The 22920-nt window shown below is 44.2% G+C and overlaps 1 protein-coding gene across 1 annotated transcript in view; it reads right to left on the reverse strand.

Moving 5' to 3' along the window:
• Positions 1 to 22920, reverse strand: part of ALDH2 (aldehyde dehydrogenase 2 family member) — a 1229710-nt gene that overhangs the window by 1140555 nt on the left and 66235 nt on the right. Inside the window, exon 2 of the mRNA XM_044068619.1 lies at positions 17351 to 17455. Coding sequence (XP_043924554.1) covers positions 17351 to 17455 — 105 coding nt within the window. The remainder of the gene's footprint in view (positions 1 to 17350; positions 17456 to 22920) is intronic.

The raw sequence follows: 22920 nt of genomic DNA on the forward strand, positions 1-22920 counted from the left end.
CATCAGGGAGGCGTTTCACAGGAGGGGGTAGACTCAGAAAGGGAATGGAATAACCTCTGGATATAACTCGGAGCACCCACCGGTCCGTAGTAATGGACTCCCAGTTTTGGAGGTGCTTCAACAGATGCCCCCCGACTGCCTCCAGAGAGGGACAGCCGGGTAAGCCCTCAGGGCTGTTGCACGGGCCGCTCCGAGAAAGGTTCTCGGGACCCGAGATTCCTCGGCCCCCCTCTGCCTCTGGGCCGGCGTCCACCTTGTCCTCCTCTGCCTCTGAAGGACGAGGGGTTCGCAGTGGGACGGGACTGCTGTGATTTCCGGAACCACATCTTCTTTTGTCCCCTCTGGTTCCTGGAGAAGGACCGTTGGGGATTAGAGAAGCGGATCCCGACGGCAGACAGCATCTTCCTTTCTTTTCGCTTTGGACCAGCGTGTCGCGGACAGTCTTGCCAAAGAGCGTAGAACCATCAAAGGGCACATTAGCGAAGGACGCCTTGAAGGGTTCCGCAAAATCGCAAAGGCGGAGCCAGGCATGGCACCGCAGAGCAATGCCTGCTCCGCTGGCTCTAGCCGCTCCCTCCGTGGCAATGGCAGAGTAGCCGCACAGATGTATTAGTAATAGATTTCAGAGTGGCCATGCGAGTCGAGAAGATGCGTTTGTCCTCGGCCGCCATGGACTCCGGGGGGCTCCAGCGTATTCATAGGTTCGTACTAGGCTATCTGCCCTAAGGCATTTATAAGCCTAGCCAGAGAGTATGTAGCTTACACCACCCCTTAGGATGAGAATACTACGCCCTTTTAGGGTTTAGTTTACTATGCCTCTGTCTAGTAGTGACACAGAGATGACCCCCGGGGTAAACCTACGATCTCCCATCCACTCGTCGAGATTTCTCTTGAATAGAGTCAGTGAGGGGCTCTGCCTAACATGGACTGGGATTCTGTTCCAGAGTGTAGGGAGCCTCTGGGTTATGAATCTGTCCCTCCAGCACGTCCTATTTATTTCTGTGTTGAGGTTTAAGTCACTTGTTCTCGTGGCTCTGATGGATTTGGATTTTCTGAGGTGGAGCATGTCCATTAATTCAGGATTGGACATGGCCTTGTACGTCAGGCACAGATCACCTCTGAGTAGGCGGTATGCACTGAATAGAGCTGGAGTTTTTCAGTCGGGCAGCATATGACATATGTTTAAGACCCTTTATCCTCTTGGTGAGGAACTTTTGGGGTCTTTCCAACTGCTGCAGGTGTCGGGTGAGATACATCCCAAATGGGGCATTGTATTCAATCATTGGCCTGATAAGAGAAGAGTACAGGGCACAATGACCTCTCTTGATCTAGATGTGAAACCCTTCATGATAAGGTGGGCAATATAGAAGGTCTTCCTAACCACTTTGGCAATGTGAGTGTCAAATGAGAGGTTACTGTCAACCTGGGTCCCTAGGTCCCTGATTACCTCTTCCGTACTTAATGGATTACCGCCTATGTGGTAATTTGTCGGTACCTTGTTTTTCCCAAAGGGTATGACTATACATTTTTTGGCGTTCAGCTTAAGGCCATGGCTCTGGCACCAATTATCCGTTTCTATGAGGCCCCTCTGAAGGATGTTTGTGTCTGCTGGAGTATCAATTATGGCACCTAGTTTGCAGTCATCTGCGAACTTTGTCAGCCACAATCCTCCTATGTTTGCCTGTACCTCAGAAAAATAAATGCCGAACAAGAGGGGTCCCAGGACTGAGCCCTGTGGGACACCGCTTATGACTGGCTTAGAGTCTGACATAGCTCCAGCAACTCTGACCCTGTGGGTTCTGTCCTTGAGCCAGTTTGCAACCCATCTTGTGACATATGGGTTTACATTTAAGCTGGTGAGTTTGTCTATGATGCCCGAGTGGGGTATTGTGTCAAAGGCTTTTGCAAGGTCAAGGTAGGCTGTGTGAACTGCCTTACCCTCATCAATGGCCTTAGTGACTGTTTCAAAAAGTCGACCAAGTTCAAAAGGCAGGATCTGCCCTTGACAAAGCCAAATTGAGTAGGATCCAATGTCTGTAGGTCCCCAATGTCTTTGTTTATGAGTTCCATAATGATCCTCTCCATAGCTTTGCAGACCAGGCTCGTCAAGCTTATGGGGCGGTAATTTCCAGGGTCCGTAGAAGCACCACCTTTGTGAAGTGGGACCACTGTTGCCGTACGCCACTCTTTGGGTACGTATCCTGTAGTAAGGCTAAGATTAAACAGCAGCCTTATGTGTGGGTTTAGTTCCTCTTGGAGTTCATGTAGCACACAGCCCGGGACACCATCCGGTCCCATTGATGCTGTGTTTTTAGCTTTAGAGAGGGCAGCTCTTACCTGGGCATCTGAGATGTTAGGGAGGCTACACTCTGCTGGGATAGTTATTTCTCCTTTTGGGGGGGATGAGGAGGAGAAATTTGCACTGAACCTGTCTGCCAGAATGTTGGCAATGTCAGTGGGTTCAGTGTATTTTGTGTCATTTTGGACTAACTCTGAGCATATCTGGGAGTTTCCACCCAGGTTTCTAACATAGCTAAAGAAGGCCTTGTGATTGTCTTTTGTGTCTTTTGCGATCTTTCTCTCAAAGTTGGCCTTGGATGATTTTATGAGTGATCGTAGTTTTTTGCTAGTACTGATCAGAGACGCCTTCCCTTTTAGGGATTTTGCTCTGTCATGTAGTAGCTTCCTCCTCCTGTTGTAAAGTTTGTTTATGGCTGGGGTCCACCAGACCAGGCGCCTGCCTTTGGGGGAATGGGTCTTGGTTTTATTTGGGGATTGCATGATCCATTCATTCTTGAAGGTGCCCATAGAAGGCATTTGCAAAGGATTCAGCAGTGTGGGTTGTGGTTTCCACTGGCCCAGGGGCCTTGAAGGATACCACTTCAGTCTTGAGAAGTGTGAAGTTTGCTTTTGAGAAGTTTTTCATTGTGGTCTTTTGTGCAGTGGGTGGGGGCGGGATGTGGATCTCCAGTGAGATTAATCTATGGTCTGATCTTACCAAAGAGGGATATACTTCCGGTGTGGAGCATTTTGTCCCCATGTTTGTGATGATCAGGTCTAGTATATTGTCTCCTCTTGTGGGAATGGTGACTAGTTGTTCCATTGCATTTGAGTTTATGAATTCTAGGAACCTTTGGGCTAGGGTGTTGGGGCTTGAGTAATGTTCCCAGTCTATGTTTGGGTAGTTGAAGTCTCCCAAAATGATGGTATTTGGAGAGACATTAATACTCTCCAGTGTCTTCAGGAAGGCTGTGTGGGGTTCCTGAGTTTGAGAGGGTGGTCTGTAGCATGCTACAAACTGTAAGGCAGTTTTGCCTATGGTTAGTTGCACCTGGATAGTCTCCGATGCTTCGTGCGTTGCCACTAACCTGGAGGTGTGGGTATCTTTGATGAAAATGGATACTCCCCCTCCTTTTGTAGTTCGGTCCAAGTTTTGGGGCTGGAAAGCATGATATATGAGGTAAAACCCGATAGTGCTGGGGTACTCTCAGGAGCCTTGAACCAGGTTTCAGTCACTGCACAGACATCGATGTTCTCCATACTGAGGAGGGCTTCGAGGGCGTGCATCTTGAGGTTTAATCAAGTCTCGCTGGATTCTGATAACGTGCGCCATATAGTTCAGCGCCCTCACAGAGAAGGTAGCTGAAGCAAACATCCGCTTTCCAATGCGGTCCAACGTCAAAGATTCCTTATCTGGAGGGTGGACCAAGGAACTCTCCTGCGCTAGTTCCTTCTTGGTGGCAGCCACCACCACCATGGCATCCACTGGAGAACCTTTAGACCAAGCCATCCTATCAGAAGGGGGACTAAGTACCTTGTCTGGCCTTCTGGGAATCGGTTCCACGGTGTCCGGCTCCTTCCAAGCCCTGGTGGAAATTAAGCCCACCAGGGGATCAGCCGGGGGGACACCTAAGAAGTAGATGGGCCTGCATCGAACACATCCAGAAACACAGACTCATCCGAGGAAGGTTTTTGGGCAGACCACCCTCCTCTGATTTGCAACATTTCCATGATGTTTCCAAAGGAGACATCCTCAGGGGGTGACCTTGGGGAACCTTCCCCTTCCTCCAAATCTGTGTCCTCTGTCAGGGACTCAGGGGAGTCCAGGTGCCTCCTTTTGCACTTCCGTTTGTGAGGAACCTCCTCGGTGGGGCTATCCGAGGAGGGCTCACCCATGAGGTCCTGTTCCTCTAAGGGAACCAACTGGAGCGCCGATGCAGGCTGTTCCTGTGGCCGGATGACAGGCCCAAATGCGCATGGGTGACGGATGGATCCATAGCCCGGACTGGGGATCTGGAAGTTCTCGACAGCACCCTCTCCACTACATCAAACGCCGAGGGTGAACCGCTCTCCCCCGTCTCCGAGAGCAGCCCCCTTGGCGCCGATGCAGGGATCAGCGTCGGAGCCGAAGCAGTCGGACCCAAGAGGGAAGTGTGCTACAACCTAAACGGCACCGAAGACACCGTTCCCCCACGGATCAGACACTCAGCTCATTTTCCATTTTATTTATTCAGGCTAAACACCTACTACCTGTACTTAGAAAATCCACTGAGTATAGCTCATTTATTAAAGAGCTTCTTGGTATCTTACAAAATTAAAAAAAAATTATTCTCCACTGAGAGTGTACTGTCACCAACAAGGCTGGAGTGCTGTCCTCCTCGTGCTCATCTTCCAAACTGGTGCAGCATATTTAGAGGAGGAAGAAGAATCCGAGGGTAACAATCTCGCCAGGATTAGCTTGTTCCTCCTATCCCTGATGGCCCGGGGGTTGAAAGCTGCACAGACCTGACAGCTGGTGGATAAATGGGCCACCCCCAGACAAATAATGCACTGAGTATGGCCATCGGCTGGGGACAGCTTATGACCACACTCAGTGCATTTAGAAAAAATGGCTTTAGGCCCTTCAGCCATCACACTACACACTCACACACTACTGGGAGGGTGAAAAATAAATTTGAAGAGAATTTACCACAAAACAGTTAAAATAAGTATACTAGACAGTAAAAGGGGCTAAACCAAGCACACACAACACAGAAAATCCTAAGAGAAAAGTGATTTTAAAGTTTTTTATAAACTTGAAATCTCTCACCCACGCCAAGAGCTCGTCTCTAGAAGCTGCTGTAAACCGCGGCAAACTAGATCTGAGGATGGGGGATGTGTTGCAGGGGATTATGGGTACGGGGAGGAGCTAGGAGCTCGGATCTTAAGCTAGGTAAAGCTGCCGGCTCGGATCCGATACCCACAGGTTGCAGACCAAATGAAGTTAACCACTTAAGATCATTCCTTCTGTATTGTCGATCTTCATTCATTCTTGACAAATGGAACTCGGTTCTGATTCGCAGAACTAGCTCAGCCGTTATACACCTCTTTCCAACCAAAAACTCTCAAGCTAAGACTCTACCCACAATGTCCCTTTCTCCATTACCTCAGATCGAGTTTGCAGATAATAGCAAGAGTATACACAATTAATTATTAGTAGAAGAAATGTACAAGGTAAAAACCCTACGACAACCCAGGACAAGAGTTTGATCCCCGAGGAAATCTACAGGAGGGAGAAGGTGGGTGGGATGTCAAGAATGAACGAAGATTGACAACACAGATGGAATGTTATGGTGAGTACATAACTTATTTATCTGATGTTTTCAATCTTCGTTCATTCTTGACGAATAGGCCACAGTCCTCAGCTACTTTAGTTCCTCGGTGGCCTTATGGAAGGATCTTCCTGAGAACCATAGAGCCAAAGGATGCTCTTCCCCTGGAGACCATATCCACTTTGTAATGAGTGATAAAGGTAGGAGGTGTAGCCCAAGTTAAGGCTGCACCAATTTCGTCCATAGAAGCTTTTGAATGAAAAACTACTAATGTAGCAACTGATCTGGTTGAATGTGCTTTAACAGGCGCAGGTAACTTATGGTTGGTATGTGCATAAACAAAGGTAACACAGTCTCTTAGCCATTTCGATAAGGTCATTTTAAAAACAGCTTGTCCAACCGTTGGACCAGAGAAGGAAATGAACAATTGATCTGATTTTCTGGACTCTTTAGTCCTGTTCAGATAAAAACGCAATTGCCTGTGTAATTCAATAGTTTAATATTTGCTGGATTCAGAGGGTCTATATTAGATCATCGAAACGGCTCATTATCGAATGCCGTAAAGTCGAACTGCAAAACCCAAACCCTAACAATATTGAAACCTCAAAACAGCGAATTTTTTTCCCGGGGGGGGGGGGGGGGATTCGCTGTTCCGAGAAACACACACACACTAAAAATCAACAATCCACACACATACATTTAAAAGTTACATCTAACCCTACACTACACTGCACATACACTACTATCTATCCACTTACCTTAACCTGAACCCTAACCCTAAGGTCCGTCACTATTGCACACTCACCTCACCGGTGCCTTAACCCTAACTCACTTAACCCACCCCTAACCCCAAATTCTCACTATCGCACACTCACCTTCTCCCGCCCTAACCATAACTCACTTAACCCACCCCTAACCCCAAATTCTGTCACAATCGCATACTTACCTGACCCACACCCTAACTCACCCAAACTGCGCCCTAACCCGAACGTCCATACAATCACACACTTACCTTAACCCAACCCGTAACTTTCCACCGCATCGCTGAAAACAGCGAAGCCACAACAATGGCCAACCAAATTCTTTCCCTAGGAAAGAATTCGGCTTTGTGCAGCTTCGCTGTTTTCAGAGTTCGCGATATTGGGTTCGATATTAGATCATTTGAAATTCTGCTGTTTCGATGATCTAATATAGACCCGGACTCAGAGATCACCTTAGGAAGGATGGAAGGGTTAGTCCTCAATGACACCCCGTCTTTATGAAAGATGATATGGGGGCTTCACATATAATGCCTGGATCTCAGAGACTCTTCTGGCGGAAGTGACAGCTACTACAAAAAGAGTTTTCCAGAAAAGGAATTTAAGATGGCAAGTAGCTGCTGGTTCAAAGGGAAGTAGTACTAACGTTTGCAAAACCAAGATGAGATCCCACGGAGCTACGGGATCTCTGAACGAGGGTCTTAATCGTAACGCACCTTTGAAAAAAACCTTGCACAAGCAATGAGAATTTAGAAAACTGTCAACAAAGCCATTGTGAAAATTGGAAATGGCTGCTAACTGGACTCTAATGGTAGATGCTGAAGCCCCTTGATCAGAGTAGCTAAGAATTGCAAAACTTTTTTCAACAGGCACCAAAAATTGATATAAATTGTTTTCAGAGACTTCAGAGACCCAAACTGAAAATCTCTTCATTAACTGGAATAGAGTCTCCTGGTGAAAGGCCTATGGGAGGCTAGACGAATCTTTTGCATGGGGGAAGATACGATATTCTGCCTGGCAATTAATGGAATTGGAGAAACCAAGCTGTGAGCTTGAGAAAACAGAGATTGGGGTGCACCAATCCCCGCAGGTGAGAGAGCAGGTCTGGAATTGGGGTCAGAGTACATGGTTGGTGAATCAAGTGAGGCTGTAAAAAGGGAAAACAAATTTGCTTGGGCCAAAAGAGAGCAAAGAGAATCACTTTGCTTCGCAACATTTGGGCTTCCTTTAGGAAGAAGGTTAAGAGGGGAAAGGGGGGGAAATGTATAGGAGACCTGAGAGCCAATCGAGGAGGAGCACGGCTCTTGGGGACTCCCCTTTGTGGGGAATTAGGGCAAAGTAGCTGCTGCACTTGTTGTTCATTGGACAGGCAAATAGGTCACAGCAAGGCCGGCCCCATCAGCGAAAGATTTCTTCTGCCACTTTGAGATTAAGAGACCACTCGTGAGGCAGTAGAATCTGTCTGCTCAATTTATCCGTTATCACGTTGGCACTCCCTGTGATATGCATTGCCACAAGAATGCAGCTGGAAGAAATCACCCATTGCCACACTCTGAGAGCTTCCCGGAAAAAGCGGTAGGATTTGGTTCCCCTTGTTTGTTGATATACCATACCACTAACATGTTGTCTGACTGGATCGCAACTGTTCCCAGAGGAAGAGCAGACTGAAAGGCTTGCAATGCTCACATTTCCAGGACACTGATGTGCAAGTTGGCTTCTTACGGTGACCAAGTGTCTTGGACTGTTCTTCCCAAATAATGCCCCCCACCCTATTTTGGAGGTGTCCGTGGTTACTATGGCCTTGGGTTGTGGAAAAACAAAGGGATGGCCCATTAGGATTTCTTCTAACTGCATCCACCAGGATACATCCTTTTTGCAACCTCCTGTTATTAAGATCGCATGAGTCATCGGATGAGAAAAGAAAGGACCACTTGGAGGTCAGCAGCCATTGAAGTATCCTCATGTGAAATCTTGCCAAGAGTACTAGGGTGATGGCCGCTGCCACAGATACTACGGCTTAGAGAACAAGTAGAGCGGGCACTTTGTTTTTCACCAGAATGAGCTATACTTGAGACCTTATCTTTTGAAGCCTGTGAAAGGGTAGAGAAGCTATACACGAGACTATGTTGAGGTGGACTCCTATGAATTCTAGGTCCTGAATGGGAGACAACTATTATTTTTCATAGTTGACTGTTATGCCCAGGGAAAATGACCAAGTGCATGATAAATTCTGTGGCAGCAGATGTCTAATAGGGGTGGTAAAGAGCCAGTTGTTTTAATAGGAAACACCTGGAATCCGTGTAATCTCACGTGAGCCGTGACTGCTGCCATGCATTTGGTAAACACCTACGGGCTATGGTGAGGCCAAAGGGCAGCGCTCTGAACTGGTAATGACTGGCCCCTAGCCGAAAGCAGAGAAACCTTCTTGAGTGTTTGTCCATCTTTATGTGGTAATATGCATCTTGAAGGCCTATAGAGCACATCCAGTTGTTTTCCCCTAGAAAGAGTAGAACAGACTCTACTGTGACCATCTGGAATTTTGTCTGCCAAACAAAGTTGTTCAGAAGGCTGAGATCCAATACTGGCCTCCAGTCCCCTGTCTTCTTCGGCACTAAAAAGAACCTGGAGTAGAATCCGGATCCTATCTGGTCTGGTGGGACTTACTGGATGACTCTTTTTCTAACAGATTTTGAACCTCTATGGCTGCTTGATCGCTCTGATTGGGTAGAACATAAGGGATTTTTTCTCAGAGATCTCAGGAGAAGGGTGAAGGGAATATGATAGCCTTTGGTAATGATTCTCTGTACCCCAAGTATCGGAGGTTATTCGTAGCCAGGCTGTTGAGTGCAGTGACAATCTCCCCTCGACTGCTTCCAGAGGTAAGCAATCGGGCCTCCTTTCAGGAGTGCTGATAGGGTTGTCCACAGAAGGAGTCTCTGGAATCCTGGTTTTGTGGGCCACCTCTGCCTCACGGTCAGAGTCTTCCATCTGAGCTACCCCCTCTGCCCCAAGGGGAATCGTTGCCACGTCTGTCCTGGAAAGGCCCCTGCAACTTTTTGAACCACATTTTTCCATTCCTCTGATTCCTGCAGTAGGATCGCTAAGGAGTAGAAAAAAGAATGCCCACAGCAGACAGGGTCTTTCCATCCTTTTCACACCTGGCTAATGTGCCCTTCACCTTGGGGCCGAAAAAAGATGATCTACCAAAAGAAGCACTGATGAAGGAAGATTTGAAGGGCTCCACAAATTCAGACAAGCACATCCAGGCATGGCGCCTTATGGCAACGCTGGAACCCGCTGCTCTGGTTGTGCCTTCAGTTGCTTGTGTGATGAGCCGCATGGACGAGTTGGATATACACTCCAGGGTAGCTAGCTGAGAGGCAACTTTGTCCTGCACCTCACTGGCCACAGTTCCAGCAAGAGACTTTGAAAACTCCTTAATCAGATCTCTCTGGAGTTTAGTGAAATGTGCTATAAAGTTTAAAGACTTGAGAGTGAAGGTCTATGAAGCATAGGCCTGCTTTCCAAATCTGTCCATCGTCCTAGACTTTTGGTTAGTAGGATGTACAGCAGGACTCTCAGTGTCAAGTTCCTTCTTGGTGGCAGCCACCACCTCCATGGCATCTACTGCTAAACCCTTAGCCCAATATTGGTGGTCCTCCGGCAGAGAAAGAATTTTGTCTGGCCTCCGGGGAATAGGCTCTGTGGAATCAGGTGTCTTCCAAGCCCACTGCATGATCAGCTTAATAAGATCATCAGTGGGCGGTGTCACCCAGGAAGTAGATGGTCAAGTACCAAATGCTTGCAAGTACACGTATTCCTCTGAGGTCAGGTCTTGGGGTTTTCAGTTCGCCCTCTGCTTGAGAATCTCCAAAATGTCTCCAAAGGAGACATAATCCGGGGGTGATTGGGGGGAACCTTCGCCTTCAACAAAATCCATGTCCTTGCTGACAGATTCTTCCTGGGAATCTAGATGCTTCCTCTTGCTCATCTTCTTATGGGGCGGGGTCTTCAGTGGGGATCTCTGAGGAAGACTCCAAAGAAGAGGGGCCCTGTGCAGGGATAACTTGCAGGTTTGGTGCTTGCTGTCCTGTCGTGGAGACTGGAGCCAACCCCGGACCAGAGGATAAGGTAATATGACACTCTGATGCAGGAGGAACCAACTAAAAGCTTGCAGAGGCTAAAGCTCTCTACATAAGCTGGAAGGCAGGACTCCTCGAAGAGGAGTGGGAGACCAGAATGGAGAAAGTCAGTTCCGAAGAGGGAACCGAAGACGTCAGAGCCTCCTTCAGTACCAAGGAAGGGATGCCTAATGTCACTGAAGCAGCTGGCACCGGGGGAATCAAAGTGCTGGGCTCTGAACTCCGGTAGAAGTTGGAGGAACAGGCAGAGTAGGAGTCCTTGGAGAGGATACCCCAGTTCCAGAAGGGAGAGGGGCGAGAGGAGGAGCAGGGATACCTCTAGCCGCCAAAAACTGATCCACCAATCTAACGAAGTATACCTCGGAGAGACTCCTGGAGTATCGAATGGAAAAGGCTGTGGAGGACTCGGGTCATTCCAAGAAGGGACCGAGCAACTGGCCCACAAAGGGGTCTACAGAATCAGAGTACCTTGTCCTGAGGAGCACTTGTTCTGTTATTGGCAGCGAAGGGGTGGGTAGAGCCTGCTGAGGTGCCGTAGGAGATGTCAGCACCAAACTGAAGACCAAAGACGTGCTGCCGATGTCGGGCCCAAAGGCACAGTAGAAGCAGACAGTGCCAAAGAGTCATGGCCTTGGAGTTTTGGAACTTTAGCTTTCGGTTTCGAAGATGAAGTCAGAACCAAAGACTTATGTTTAGGGGGGCAACGGTGCCATGGGAGACTCAGGCACCAAGCAGCTCCTCTTTTTGGGAGGGTCAGATTTTGAAGTATCAGCCTTGGACAAGGCCTCCCTGAAAGGAGTCTTTAATAAGCCCTTCAAAATGAGCTTATTTCAACGTTTAACAAGAGCTTGATGACTAAAGCTCTTGCAGATGTCACACTCTATCTCCAGATGAGGAGCTCCTAGACAGTACACACATGAAAGATCCCCATCAGAATTGGGCATCTTTCTTCCACAGTCTTGGCACTGTTTAATGCCAGAAGTGCCTTTGTGTTTTTCCAATATATTTTTTAAGAATGAGCATTAATAATGCACACACTTGCACTGTGAAGATATGTGAAGGCTGCCAGCCTAGCTAGACAGAATTTGTAGATAATGCTGTCATTTGTAAATATTAATATAAGCCACAGGCTTGTTCTCTTAAATGGAAGAAAATGCTGTTAGATGTGGAACTGCAAAAATGTAACTGCACTCTGCTGTAGGAAAGCTGAAAAGTCGAACATTGTGTAATTTTTTGATGTCAAAACTTGGAGGCGAGATGTCTAAATGAAGGAATTCTTCCTATTGTTTTGAGCCCAAAGTTAATGGCTAGAATTTACATGTATAATTTCTTTTTTTGCTCTGGCTTTCTGACCAGCTGCAAGACGAAAAGGGCTATTAACCTCTGAGTTTCTGTTAGACTGGGAAAACAATAAAATTGTTAAGAATGCTGTAATGTGAAGCAGCACTGTGTTATCAATTTAAGGAGTGGGAATCAGACAGCATTTTAGCATTTGTCTTGAGAACGTCCAACTCACCAGTATCTGCCTGTGTTCTGTATGTAAGTAGGATCTTAGACTTCAGTGTCTCTTTTAGAAATAGCTAGGAAATAGGAAGATTATATTTGTCTTTTTTCTGTATTGATGTCAGAACTTTTCTACTGTATTATTTTAAGTATTTCCCTCTGATCTCTGAACTCTTGACTAGCACTGTGTAGTAAGAAGTATTGTCTTGTGTTTTTATTATTTATTACTAAATATTTTTAAACCTTTCAACTGTGGATGTTTTGTGTAGAGATAATTTAAGCTCTAGAGTACATTACATGCATATATATATATATATATATATATATATATATAGTGATACTGTACAAAGCCATTCCAAATAAGCCTTGACTGTTCAGTTGCACTTACCATTTGGATAATAATATTGCACAGTACAACTGGACACCCTTTCATAAGGGCCTTTCGGTAGCTGATAAATATTAGTGAGTGGTGGCAGTGATTTCTACTGTACAGTCTGGGTAAAAGGGGCACAGCTGGAGAACCTGTACTAGCCTTCCCCAGGAGTGTCTGTGTGGCTGTATATAACACTTATCTCAAAGTGTGTGTGTGTCAGCTACTTGGACAAGGACACGAAGCACTGGTTAGACAGAGAGGAGGCTGGAGGTTTTAGCTTGCCCACTAGGATGAGATCTGGACCTATAGCTGTGCCAGTGGGGAGTCTTATTGGGGATCTCGAGAGAAAGGGAGAAACCAGCCTCAGACTGTCTGTGATCTCTGTGTGCTCTTAAGGGAAATTGTACTTTACTGTGTGTGTATTTGTTATCCTCCCCTATGTGGACGCCCCTCGCTGGTGTTAGTGGTGAGGACTGAGGCTCCTTGATTGCTGGGCTAGTGCACAGGCATCACACGCACACTCAGACTAAATAGGAAAAATAAAACTACCGACTGTTGTAGGCTAGAATACCACATAGTAACCAGATAAAGGGAAAGAAAGTACCAACGATGGTGCAAATACCTCAAGAGGTAAGAAAGGCAGAGAGGTTTATAGAAACAACAGTAAAGGTTTGCGGGTAGTATTGGGACACTCACTCAATAGATAAATCTCTAATGGAAAAAGACAAGTCTGAAAAAAATTCTATATAATTATAGAAAAAAAGAGAATTTAAAGACTTAGCTGAGAGCAATTGCTGACGCGTCTTGCTGACACAGCGACAAACGAGAGCTGAGGTAATGGAGAGAGGGCCACTGTGGGTAGAGTCCTAGCTTGAGAGCTTTTGGTTGGAGGAGCTATACAACGGCCAAGCCAGTTCTGAGGATCAGAACAGAGTCCCATTCGTCAGGAATGAATGAAAACTGACATCAGATCTAGTATCAGCAACCCCTATGAAAACAGGAGAAAGTAGCTTCATGATGACTAATGAGAAAGAATTGGAGGAAAGAGTGGAAACTATCTGGATCAAGTTTCCACTGTCAGAAGCAAGACATGGTATCAGTAAATGGGGAGAATAAAATAGGACTGAATAATGTGCAGAATCAAGTCCTGAAGGCATTTCATGCTTCCAGACTGTCTCGGAGAAAGATCTAGTATTACAATTTATAACTTACAGCTGAATAATATTCTTATTTAGAAATAATCCACAGATCACATCTTTGTATACTGCCTCTGTTTTGTCAGATAGCAGCATGACATGTTGCAGATCTACAAATAAAAAAGTGGAAATGAAGAGCGTAGTCACTACAGTCCCTTTTTTGTTTTTCTTTTAGAGCTAGTTCTAAGTTGAAGACAATGCATGAAGACCCATTTCCTCATGAGATCCAGTAGGATCATTATTGTTAATTTTTCATAAAGATCCTACTTTAAAACTTCTAAAACAATTATTTGAAGCAGAAATGTCATACATGCACTGCTTGTGTTTAGTAAACAGGTAAGTCAACATATCTAAAATAATCACCATCAACCCACCAGCTCACTCTGTGTTAAGTCAACCAAAAGTAGCACTGAAAAATCCCTTCTGACAAAAGCGTAGCCAAGCATGTGTCCCATTTTAAGACATTTGTTTTTAAATACCACTTATGTTCTATATCATATACCAGTACTACTTATTTTTTTTCATTTTCCATTTTATTTATTCAGGCTAAACACCTACTACCTGTACTTAGAAAATCCACTGAGTATAGCTCATTTATTAAAGAGCTTCTTGGTATCTTACAAAATTAAAAAAAAGTATTCTCCACTGAGAGTGTACTGTCACCAACAAGGCTGGAGTGCTGTCCTCCTCGTGCTCATCTTCCAAACTGGTGCAGCATATTTAGTCTCCAAAATTAATGACAGCAATCTAGCAATAGTGCTGTGTATTATGAGAGAACAAATTAAGCTGAGAGAAAACATGGCACAAAGAATGTGACCCAATTTCATGATCAAAAAAAGCTAAAGCTTCATTCTCAATTGTCCATGTTATCATGTCTGTTGTGCTCAGTGAATAAGTCCGTTCAGTCCACTATAACAAACTTCCAATGAAAGGAATTAAGACTATTTAGTCCACAACAACAGACTTCCAGTGAAAGGAATTATAACTCCTCCTTGTGGTTTAGTGACCTCAGAAGAGTTATTAGTTAGAGACGGGAAGGATCAAAGCCTTTTATGTAGGATGTGTCAGGGAGTGTTCTCTAACATAAAACATTTTGTCTGGTTTCTGTCAGGTTTCAATGAACAGTTTTTTTTAGTGGTCAATCAAATATAAGCATATGCAGTTCAGCAAGTAAATACTATTGGTTTTTCACTAGAAAGATCAAAAGACTGTTTGTTTCCTCCCTAGATAAGATGCCTAAAGCCATGTTCAAATACTAACACAGTGCAAAGCAGCACGGGGGGGGGGGCTTGACTCTTAAGGTGTCACATTTCAAATAAAATTTTAAATGAAGACCCCAGCTGATTGAGTTCATGGTACCTCAGACTGAAGTTTTAAAGATTCTGTATACTTACTGCAAAGAGTATAGAAAGTTTCCTGCTGTCCTGACCCAATTATTACTAGTTAGGTCAGTATAAATGCAACCTCAGGCCTCCCAAAACAGACCACAGGGTTACTGGGACTCAGGACTACACTTTAAAAAAAAATGGTATTAATAAACAAATTGCACATAACATCTGAATACATACCCGATTCTACAGGACAGCCAAAGCACCTATTTCAAGCCAGTTCTAAACCAAGTTCATAGACAACATGGTGTCCATACACATAAGTGCTAGGGTCTATATTATATAAGTGAACGCAATGAATTGCGAATGTTATATAATCAACCCACAATCCCCGAAAACCCAAAATGTCGAACACACAGATCAGCATTTTTGATCCGTTAAAAAAAAAAATCAAAACACAAAATAAAGTGCCCCCCTTACCTAAATATACCAACTCTGAGATCACACCACAGTGGAGGAAATGGCAAAGTCCCAAAAAGGGCCCAGTGATTTTTTTCCCTAGGAAAAAAATGTTCTGTGCTTTTAGTATTTTGCCATTTCGCATAATGACATTCGACTAAAAAGCATTCGCAATTCATTGCATTCGCTAAAGTAACAGGGACCCTAAGTGCTATCAATGACAGGATTTTAAAAAGTGGGAGTGCGCCACCATTCTCTGCAGTCCCAGTATTCCTACAGTGAACTAGATCAGGAAAAGCATTCAATCGATTTTACAGCATGGTTACAAACATGGTTTTAAACAGAAAAGAAATATTACAGGGAAAAATGTTTTCTGACCCACCAGCTCCAGTGTTATGGAAAGATAAAGCCCAGGAAGAGTTTGAGTGTTAGGCAGAATCAATCAGACAGGATAAGTGTGCCCATCCTGGGGGGATACAGAACAGAAAACATACACCTACACCCCCTTGGATCAGAGGCCATGTTGCTATGCACATACTAACAAGGGTTTTTAGCTCATCAAACCATGATCTGGTGGTAGTCTTCATTAAGGAGTGCACAGGACCATGCACTTGCAGGCAGAAGGCAATGAGTCCCCATGGTGATGGGGATAGTTTGCCCCTGTACCCAGGGTGTAGGCTTCAGCCCTTGTTGGCAGAAAACTGGTAAGTGCACAAATAGCCCTTAGCCCTTATGGTTGTCTGTACGATGATCCCTTTGAATGGCTTTTGACCCAATACAGTACTGGGGAAACGAATGGGCACAATCTGACTGAGGGAAGCTTGATGGTTGGAAGGCACAGGAGCAAAATGCACCAGGGGAAAAGTTTCCTAACTCTTCAGAATCGATGACTGATAATTCTGTTCAGCACAATGCCATAACCAGACAAGTGCAGAGAGCTTAAGTAAACAGATGACTGCAAACTGGGCGCCATAATCAACTCTCCAGCCGACACAAGCATCCTCCAAAAGGGTCTCATAGAAACAGACAACTGCTGCCAGAGCCATGGTCTCAAGCTAAACACCAAAAAGTGTATAGTCATCCCCTTTGGCAAAAACAAAATGCCCACAAATTACCACATAGGTGGTAATCCATTAAGTACAGAAGACGTCATTAGGGACCTGGGGACCCAAGTTGATAGCAATCTCTCATTTGACAACCACGTGGCCAAATTGGTTAGAAAAACATTTTATATAGCCCACCTAATCATGAAGGGATTCACATCTAGATCAGGGGAGGTCATCGTGCCTCTTTACTCATCCCTCATCAGGCCCATAATTGAGTACAATGCCCCTTTTGGGATGTACCTTACCAGACACCTGCAGCAACTGGAAAGGCCCCAAAAGTACCTCACCAAGAGGATCAAAGGGCTCAAACAGATGCCATATGCTGCCCGGTTAAAGAACCTTCAGCTCTACTCAGTGGCATACTGCCTGCTCAGAGGCGATCTGTGCCTGACGTATAACCATGTCCAGCCCGGAATTAATGGACATGCTGCACCTCAGAAAATCCAAATCCCATCGAGCTACGCGCTCGAGAGACTTGAACCTCAGCATTGAAATAAATAGGACATGCTGGAGGGACAGATTCATAACCCAGAGGCTCCCTTCACTCTGGAATAAAATCCCAGTCCAGGTTAGGCAGAGTCCCACATTGACTCTCTTCAAGAGGAATCTTGATGAGTGGATGGGAGATCGTAGGTTTACCCCGGCTATCACTTCAGTGTCACTGTTAGACAGAGGCACAGTATACTAACCTCAAAAAAAGGCATAGCAAAATTAATTTAAAATGGGGGGCGAAAGCCAAACACACTCTGGCTAGGCTTATAAATGCCCTAGGGCAGATAGCCTAGCATAAACCTATGAACCTATGAACCATCCATTACAGAATAATATTTGAACATTCATCAACCTATAAGCATGCAGTTTATGCTAAAATAACAATACAAATGGCTGTCTTACCTTGTCTCCTTCTGCAACTTGGCATATCACTTCCCCAGTGGCAGGATTAATGGATGGAAAGGTCTTCTTGCTCACTGCATCATGCCATTCATTGTTTATGAAGATCTGCAAGAAAAAAGAATTCGGTCAGCTCCCTATGAAAAATTAAGCTGCTTTAATTAACACATGCTGCTCATTGATGGTCTGCTTTCAGCCATGACCTTGTTATAAAATTATTAAAAAAACAGCAAGAATCTTTCCAGACAGTCATGACTTTTCTTTGCCACAGACTTCGTGAATCCCACGGTTACTCCTCTGTTATCTGCAGAGACACCACAGCTGCTACCACTTCTCAAGGCAAGTCTATAAGTATAATTTTGGAACAAAACTACATGTTACAGGCTACAAATAAATGCTAAACAACTCTGTCCCGTGTAACACAGTATTATTTAAATGATTAACAATCATCTCAATGATCACTTGTTCAGTAAGAATCAGACTCTGTTATGGTATGATGCAGTACAAAACATGTCATCTGCTGCAACCAAGTTTCCTATCAACAACTTGTGACTGACAAATTTGCACATTAATACAGCAACATGGGACAGTTTGATTCAGCCAGTTCACTGGCACAGAGGGATAAAGCCGTGACTATGACCCAGATTTGAGATGGCATGCAGAGGATGGACATGTCTACCTTTGTGGGGGAGAGGTGTTAAACACGGCCCCATCCAATGCCACAATCTCTCAAGAGGAATGGTGGCAACACAAGGATAATCCTGAGATGGGGGAATGGCTACCAAGTTGCATATGCAGTAACCTTCATCCCAACTGGACAGTAACATGCATTCACATGAGAAAAGGTAAGCCACTGAGAGCACAAAGCACCTTCATGGATGCTTGTACAATGGTCGTTTTGCGCAGCTCTTCCCCTGTCTTGTGAATACCAGTACAGGTACAAGAAGGGTCTCGTGTCGACTTCCAACATGGCTGTACACTGATCAACACATTAATTTCAGCTCTCCCAGTGTGAAAAAAGAAACTGAGAAATAAGACCCAGTGATATGTTCTGCTTCAGTAAAATTCAGTTACTGGCTAGTAAGCACACTGCCTGGATGCCAGCAAAAAAGAAATTTACAGAACTTGAAAGAAAATCAACCATAAAAGGTAGAGAGAAAACACTGGCTGGGAAGGATCCTGCAGTTGTTCAGTAAAAAGCACTTCAAGCGATGTTTTCCAGTAATAGAGGAAAAAATAAATCAAATGTATTCAGACATGATAAAAATAAATTAAACATGGAAACAGTACTTCAAATCAAATAAAAAAAGAGTGGAAAAACAGAAGAAACTTTAACAAGCTGTTCAGATGAACTGATAAAACTGAAAAAAAAAAACAGGATGAAATGAAGAAAAGGCTACGTCTCAAGAAGAGCTCTTCCAAAAAACTGTATAGTTAGAAGACAGAGCACTCAGAGAAAACCTGGGATGTTCTGCTGCACCAGAAAAACTGTAAGGAATAGATTGTATTCATTTCACAAAATCACAAATAAACATCTGGACTGGTATTCCACAGCAAGATTTGTTAACTGAAAGGGCACATCAAGTGTATGCTGAGAAAGCAGCCAAGATCTGTATTAGTAAAGATGCAATCATACAAGCAGAAATAGTTCAGCCTGACAAAACTGTGACAGAAGGGGAAGTATTAAAAAAGTGGAGTAAACAAGACTGTTTGTGGAAAATGATTATTCTTTGTAAACCAGACAGAAAAGAAGCAAATTTATCCTAGCAATCAGTGAATGCTGAAAGGCAAGTGTGAGACTCAAGCTGTTGTATCCAGCTGTTTTCTAAGTATTGTTTTCTGCAGGATCAAAAGCATTATTGGATGCAGAACAGGCTAAGAAGTAATTAAAAAGGTTTATCCAAAAAAAGTGAGCCAACAAACTGAAAGGGACTCTGCTTCTAATTCTTCTGATGATAAAAAGAGAGACTTTGCCAGTGAAACCTTTTCCAATGTTCCCAAGGAAAATGCTTCAGAGACAGAAAAAATCACAGGTGCTGACTAGAAGAATCCAAAGTACCTTGGACTTGAACCAAGGATGATGTTGGGAGATAGAGATGAACAGAAAGATTAGCAACACTGAAATTAGTAAATAAATGAGAGACTGTAAAGCTTCAATCACGTGGATTCATAGGTAAGTACTAGGCTAGCTGCCCTTGTGGGCCATTTTATGCCAAGCAGGTTTACTTTTTATGTTCAAAATAACGTATTCCATTTGGTTATAGATTGGCCTTACCTATCCCATGGTTAATAATTATACATTACCCATAGGAATAACTGGGATCATACTATAGATAATCTATTGAGGGGACCCATGGATGGGATAAAGCATTTAGAAACTGACTCTGTCCGTTAGTAGTACAGGGGGTAGTCCTGTGGTAAATTTTGTATTTCCCATCCGTAGATCTAAGTTGCCACGGTGGTGCAGAGGTTAGCGTTGTTGCCTCACAGCAAGAGGTTCTCCTGTTAAGATTCTCGGCTGGAGCGCTTTCTGTGTGGAGTCTGCACGTCCTCCCCTGGTCGAGTGATGTTAAAGACATGCAGGTAGGTGCAAAAGTGAATGGGCATGCCTTTTTTGAAGGTTGGGCGTCGGGCTGGCAACTCGGCACCGTAAAAATCCACTGCCAATCATGAGCTGACTGGAGTTCTGCTGTGGCGACCCCTAACCGGGAAAAGCCGAAAGTCTTTTTAGATCTAAGTTGCATTGAAAATGTACAGGGACAAACTCTGCTTACTGTGGATGGGGAGTCTGTTCTACAGCAGCAGCAGTATACTCTGCAAAATACACCTTTCCTTCAAATCAAATCTGCTGATATTGCAGAAGAGGTTTAGATCACTAGACAGAGTATTTCTGATGCCATCTGACTTGGTAATATGCAGTAAATCCATCAGTAAGGTGTCAGAGGATGCCTTGTATGCCACACACAGGTCACCACCTAGCAGTCTGTAGGATACGGAGCATAGTTTCAGGGCTTTGAGTCAGTCCATGTAGAATATGTTATTTAGACATTGTATCATTTTAGTAATGTATCTCTGTGGGCATTCCAGTCGCTGCCGTCTGGAGATACACATGCCAAATGGGGGCATTATGTTTAATGACTGACCTAATGAGGGCTGAGTAAAGGGATGCAATGACATCCCTAAATCTTGAAACAACCTCTCTGATTATAAGCTGTGCAATATAGAAGGACTTTCTCCCAACAGCAGACAGCAATCATACAAGCAGAAATAGTTCAGCCTGACAAAACTGTGACAGAAGGGGAAGTATTAAAAAAGTGGAGTAAACAAGACTGTTTGTGGAAAATGATTATTCTTTGTAAACCAGACAGAAAAGAAGCAAATTTATCCTAGCAATCAGTGAATGCTGAAAGGCAAGTGTGAGACTCAAGCTGTTGTATCCAGCTGTTTTCTAAGTATTGTTTTCTGCAGGATCAAAAGCATTATTGGATGCAGAACAGGCTAAGAAGTAATTAAAAAGGTTTATCCAAAAAAAGTGAGCCAACAAACTGAAAGGGACTCTGCTTCTAATTCTTCTGATGATAAAAAGAGAGACTTTGCCAGTGAAACCTTTTCCAGTGTTCCCAAGGAAAATGCTTCAGAGACAGAAAAAATCACAGGTGCTGACTAGAAGAATCCAAAGCACCTTGGACTTGAACCAAGGATGATGTTGGGAGATAGAGATGAACAGAAAGATTAGCAACACTGAAATTAGTAAATAAATGAGAGACTGTAAAGCTTAAATCACGTGGATTCATAGGTAAGTACTAGGCTAGCTGCCCTTGTGGGCCATTTTATGCCAAGCATGTTTATCTTTTTATGTTCAAAATAACGTATTCCATTTGGTTATAGATTGGCCTTACCTATCCCATGGTTAATAATTATACATTACCCATAGGAATAACTGGGATCATACTATAGATAATCTATTGAGGGGACCCATGGATGGGATAAAGCATTTAGAAACTGACTCTGTCCGTTAGTAGTACAGGGGGTAGTCCTGTGGTAAATTTTGTATTTCCCATCCGTAGATCTAAGTTGCCACGGTGGTGCAGAGGTTAGCGTTGTTGCCTCACAGCAAGAGGTTCTCCTGTTAAGATTCTCGGCTGGAGCGCTTTCTGTGTGGAGTCTGCACGTCCTCCCCTGGTCGAGTGATGTTAAAGACATGCAGGTAGGTGCAAGCGTGAATGGGCGTGCCTTCTTTGAAGGTTGGGCGTCGGGCTGGCAACTCGGCACCGTAAAAATCCACTGCCAATCATGAGCTGACCGGAGTTCCGCTGTGGCGACCCCTAACCGGGAAAAGCCGAAAGTCTTTTTAGATCTAAGTTGCATTGAAAATGTACAGGGACAAACTCTGCTTACTGTGGATGGGGAGTCTGTTCTACAGCAGCAGCAGTATACTCTGCAAAATACACCTTTCCCTTCAAATCAAATCTGCTGATATTGCAGAAGAGGTTTAGATCACTAGACAGAGTATTTCTGATGCCATCTGACTTGGTAATATGCAGTAAATCCATCAGTAAGGTGTCAGAGGATGCCTTGTATGCCACACACAGGTCACCACCTAGCAGTCTGTAGGATACGGAGCATAGTTTCAGGGCTTTGAGTCAGTCCATGTAGAATATGTTATTTAGACATTGTATCATTTTAGTAATGTATCTCTGTGGGCATTCCAGTCGCTGCACGTCTGGAGATACACATGCCAAATGGGGGCATTATGTTTAATGACTGACCTAATGAGGGCTGAGTAAAGGGATGCAATGACATCCCTAAATCTTGAAACAACCTCTCTGATTATAAGCTGTGCAATATAGAAGGACTTTCTCCCAACAGCAGACAGCAATCATACAAGCAGAAATAGTTCAGCCTGACAAAACTGTGACAGAAGGGGAAGTATTAAAAAAGTGGAGTAAACAAGACTGTTTGTGGAAAATGATTATTCTTTGTAAACCAGACAGAAAAGAAGCAAATTTATCCTAGCAATCAGTGAATGCTGAAAGGCAAGTGTGAGACTCAAGCTGTTGTATCCAGCTGTTTTCTAAGTATTGTTTTCTGCAGGATCAAAAGCATTATTGGATGCAGAACAGGCTAAGAAGTAATTAAAAAGGTTTATCCAAAAAGTGAGCCAACAAACTGAAAGGGACTCTGCTTCTAATTCTTCTGATGATAAAAAGAGAGACTTTGCCAGTGAAACCTTTTCCAGTGTTCCCAAGGAAAATGCTTCAGAGACAGAAAAAATCACAGGTGCTGACTAGAAGAATCCAAAGCACCTTGGACTTGAACCAAGGATGATGTTGGGAGATAGAGATGAACAGAAAGATTAGCAACACTGAAATTAGTAAATAAATGAGAGACTGTAAAGCTTAAATCACGTGGATTCATAGGTAAGTACTAGGCTAGCTGCCCTTGTGGGCCATTTTATGCCAAGCATGTTTATCTTTTTATGTTCAAAATAACGTATTCCATTTGGTTATAGATTGGCCTTACCTATCCCATGGTTAATAATTATACATTACCCATAGGAATAACTGGGATCA

Source organism: Protopterus annectens, chromosome 4.part0 (assembly GCF_019279795.1).
Source record: "Protopterus annectens isolate FY-2018-M chromosome 4.part0, PAN1.0, whole genome shotgun sequence".
NCBI classification, from domain to species: domain Eukaryota; kingdom Metazoa; phylum Chordata; order Ceratodontiformes; family Protopteridae; genus Protopterus; species Protopterus annectens.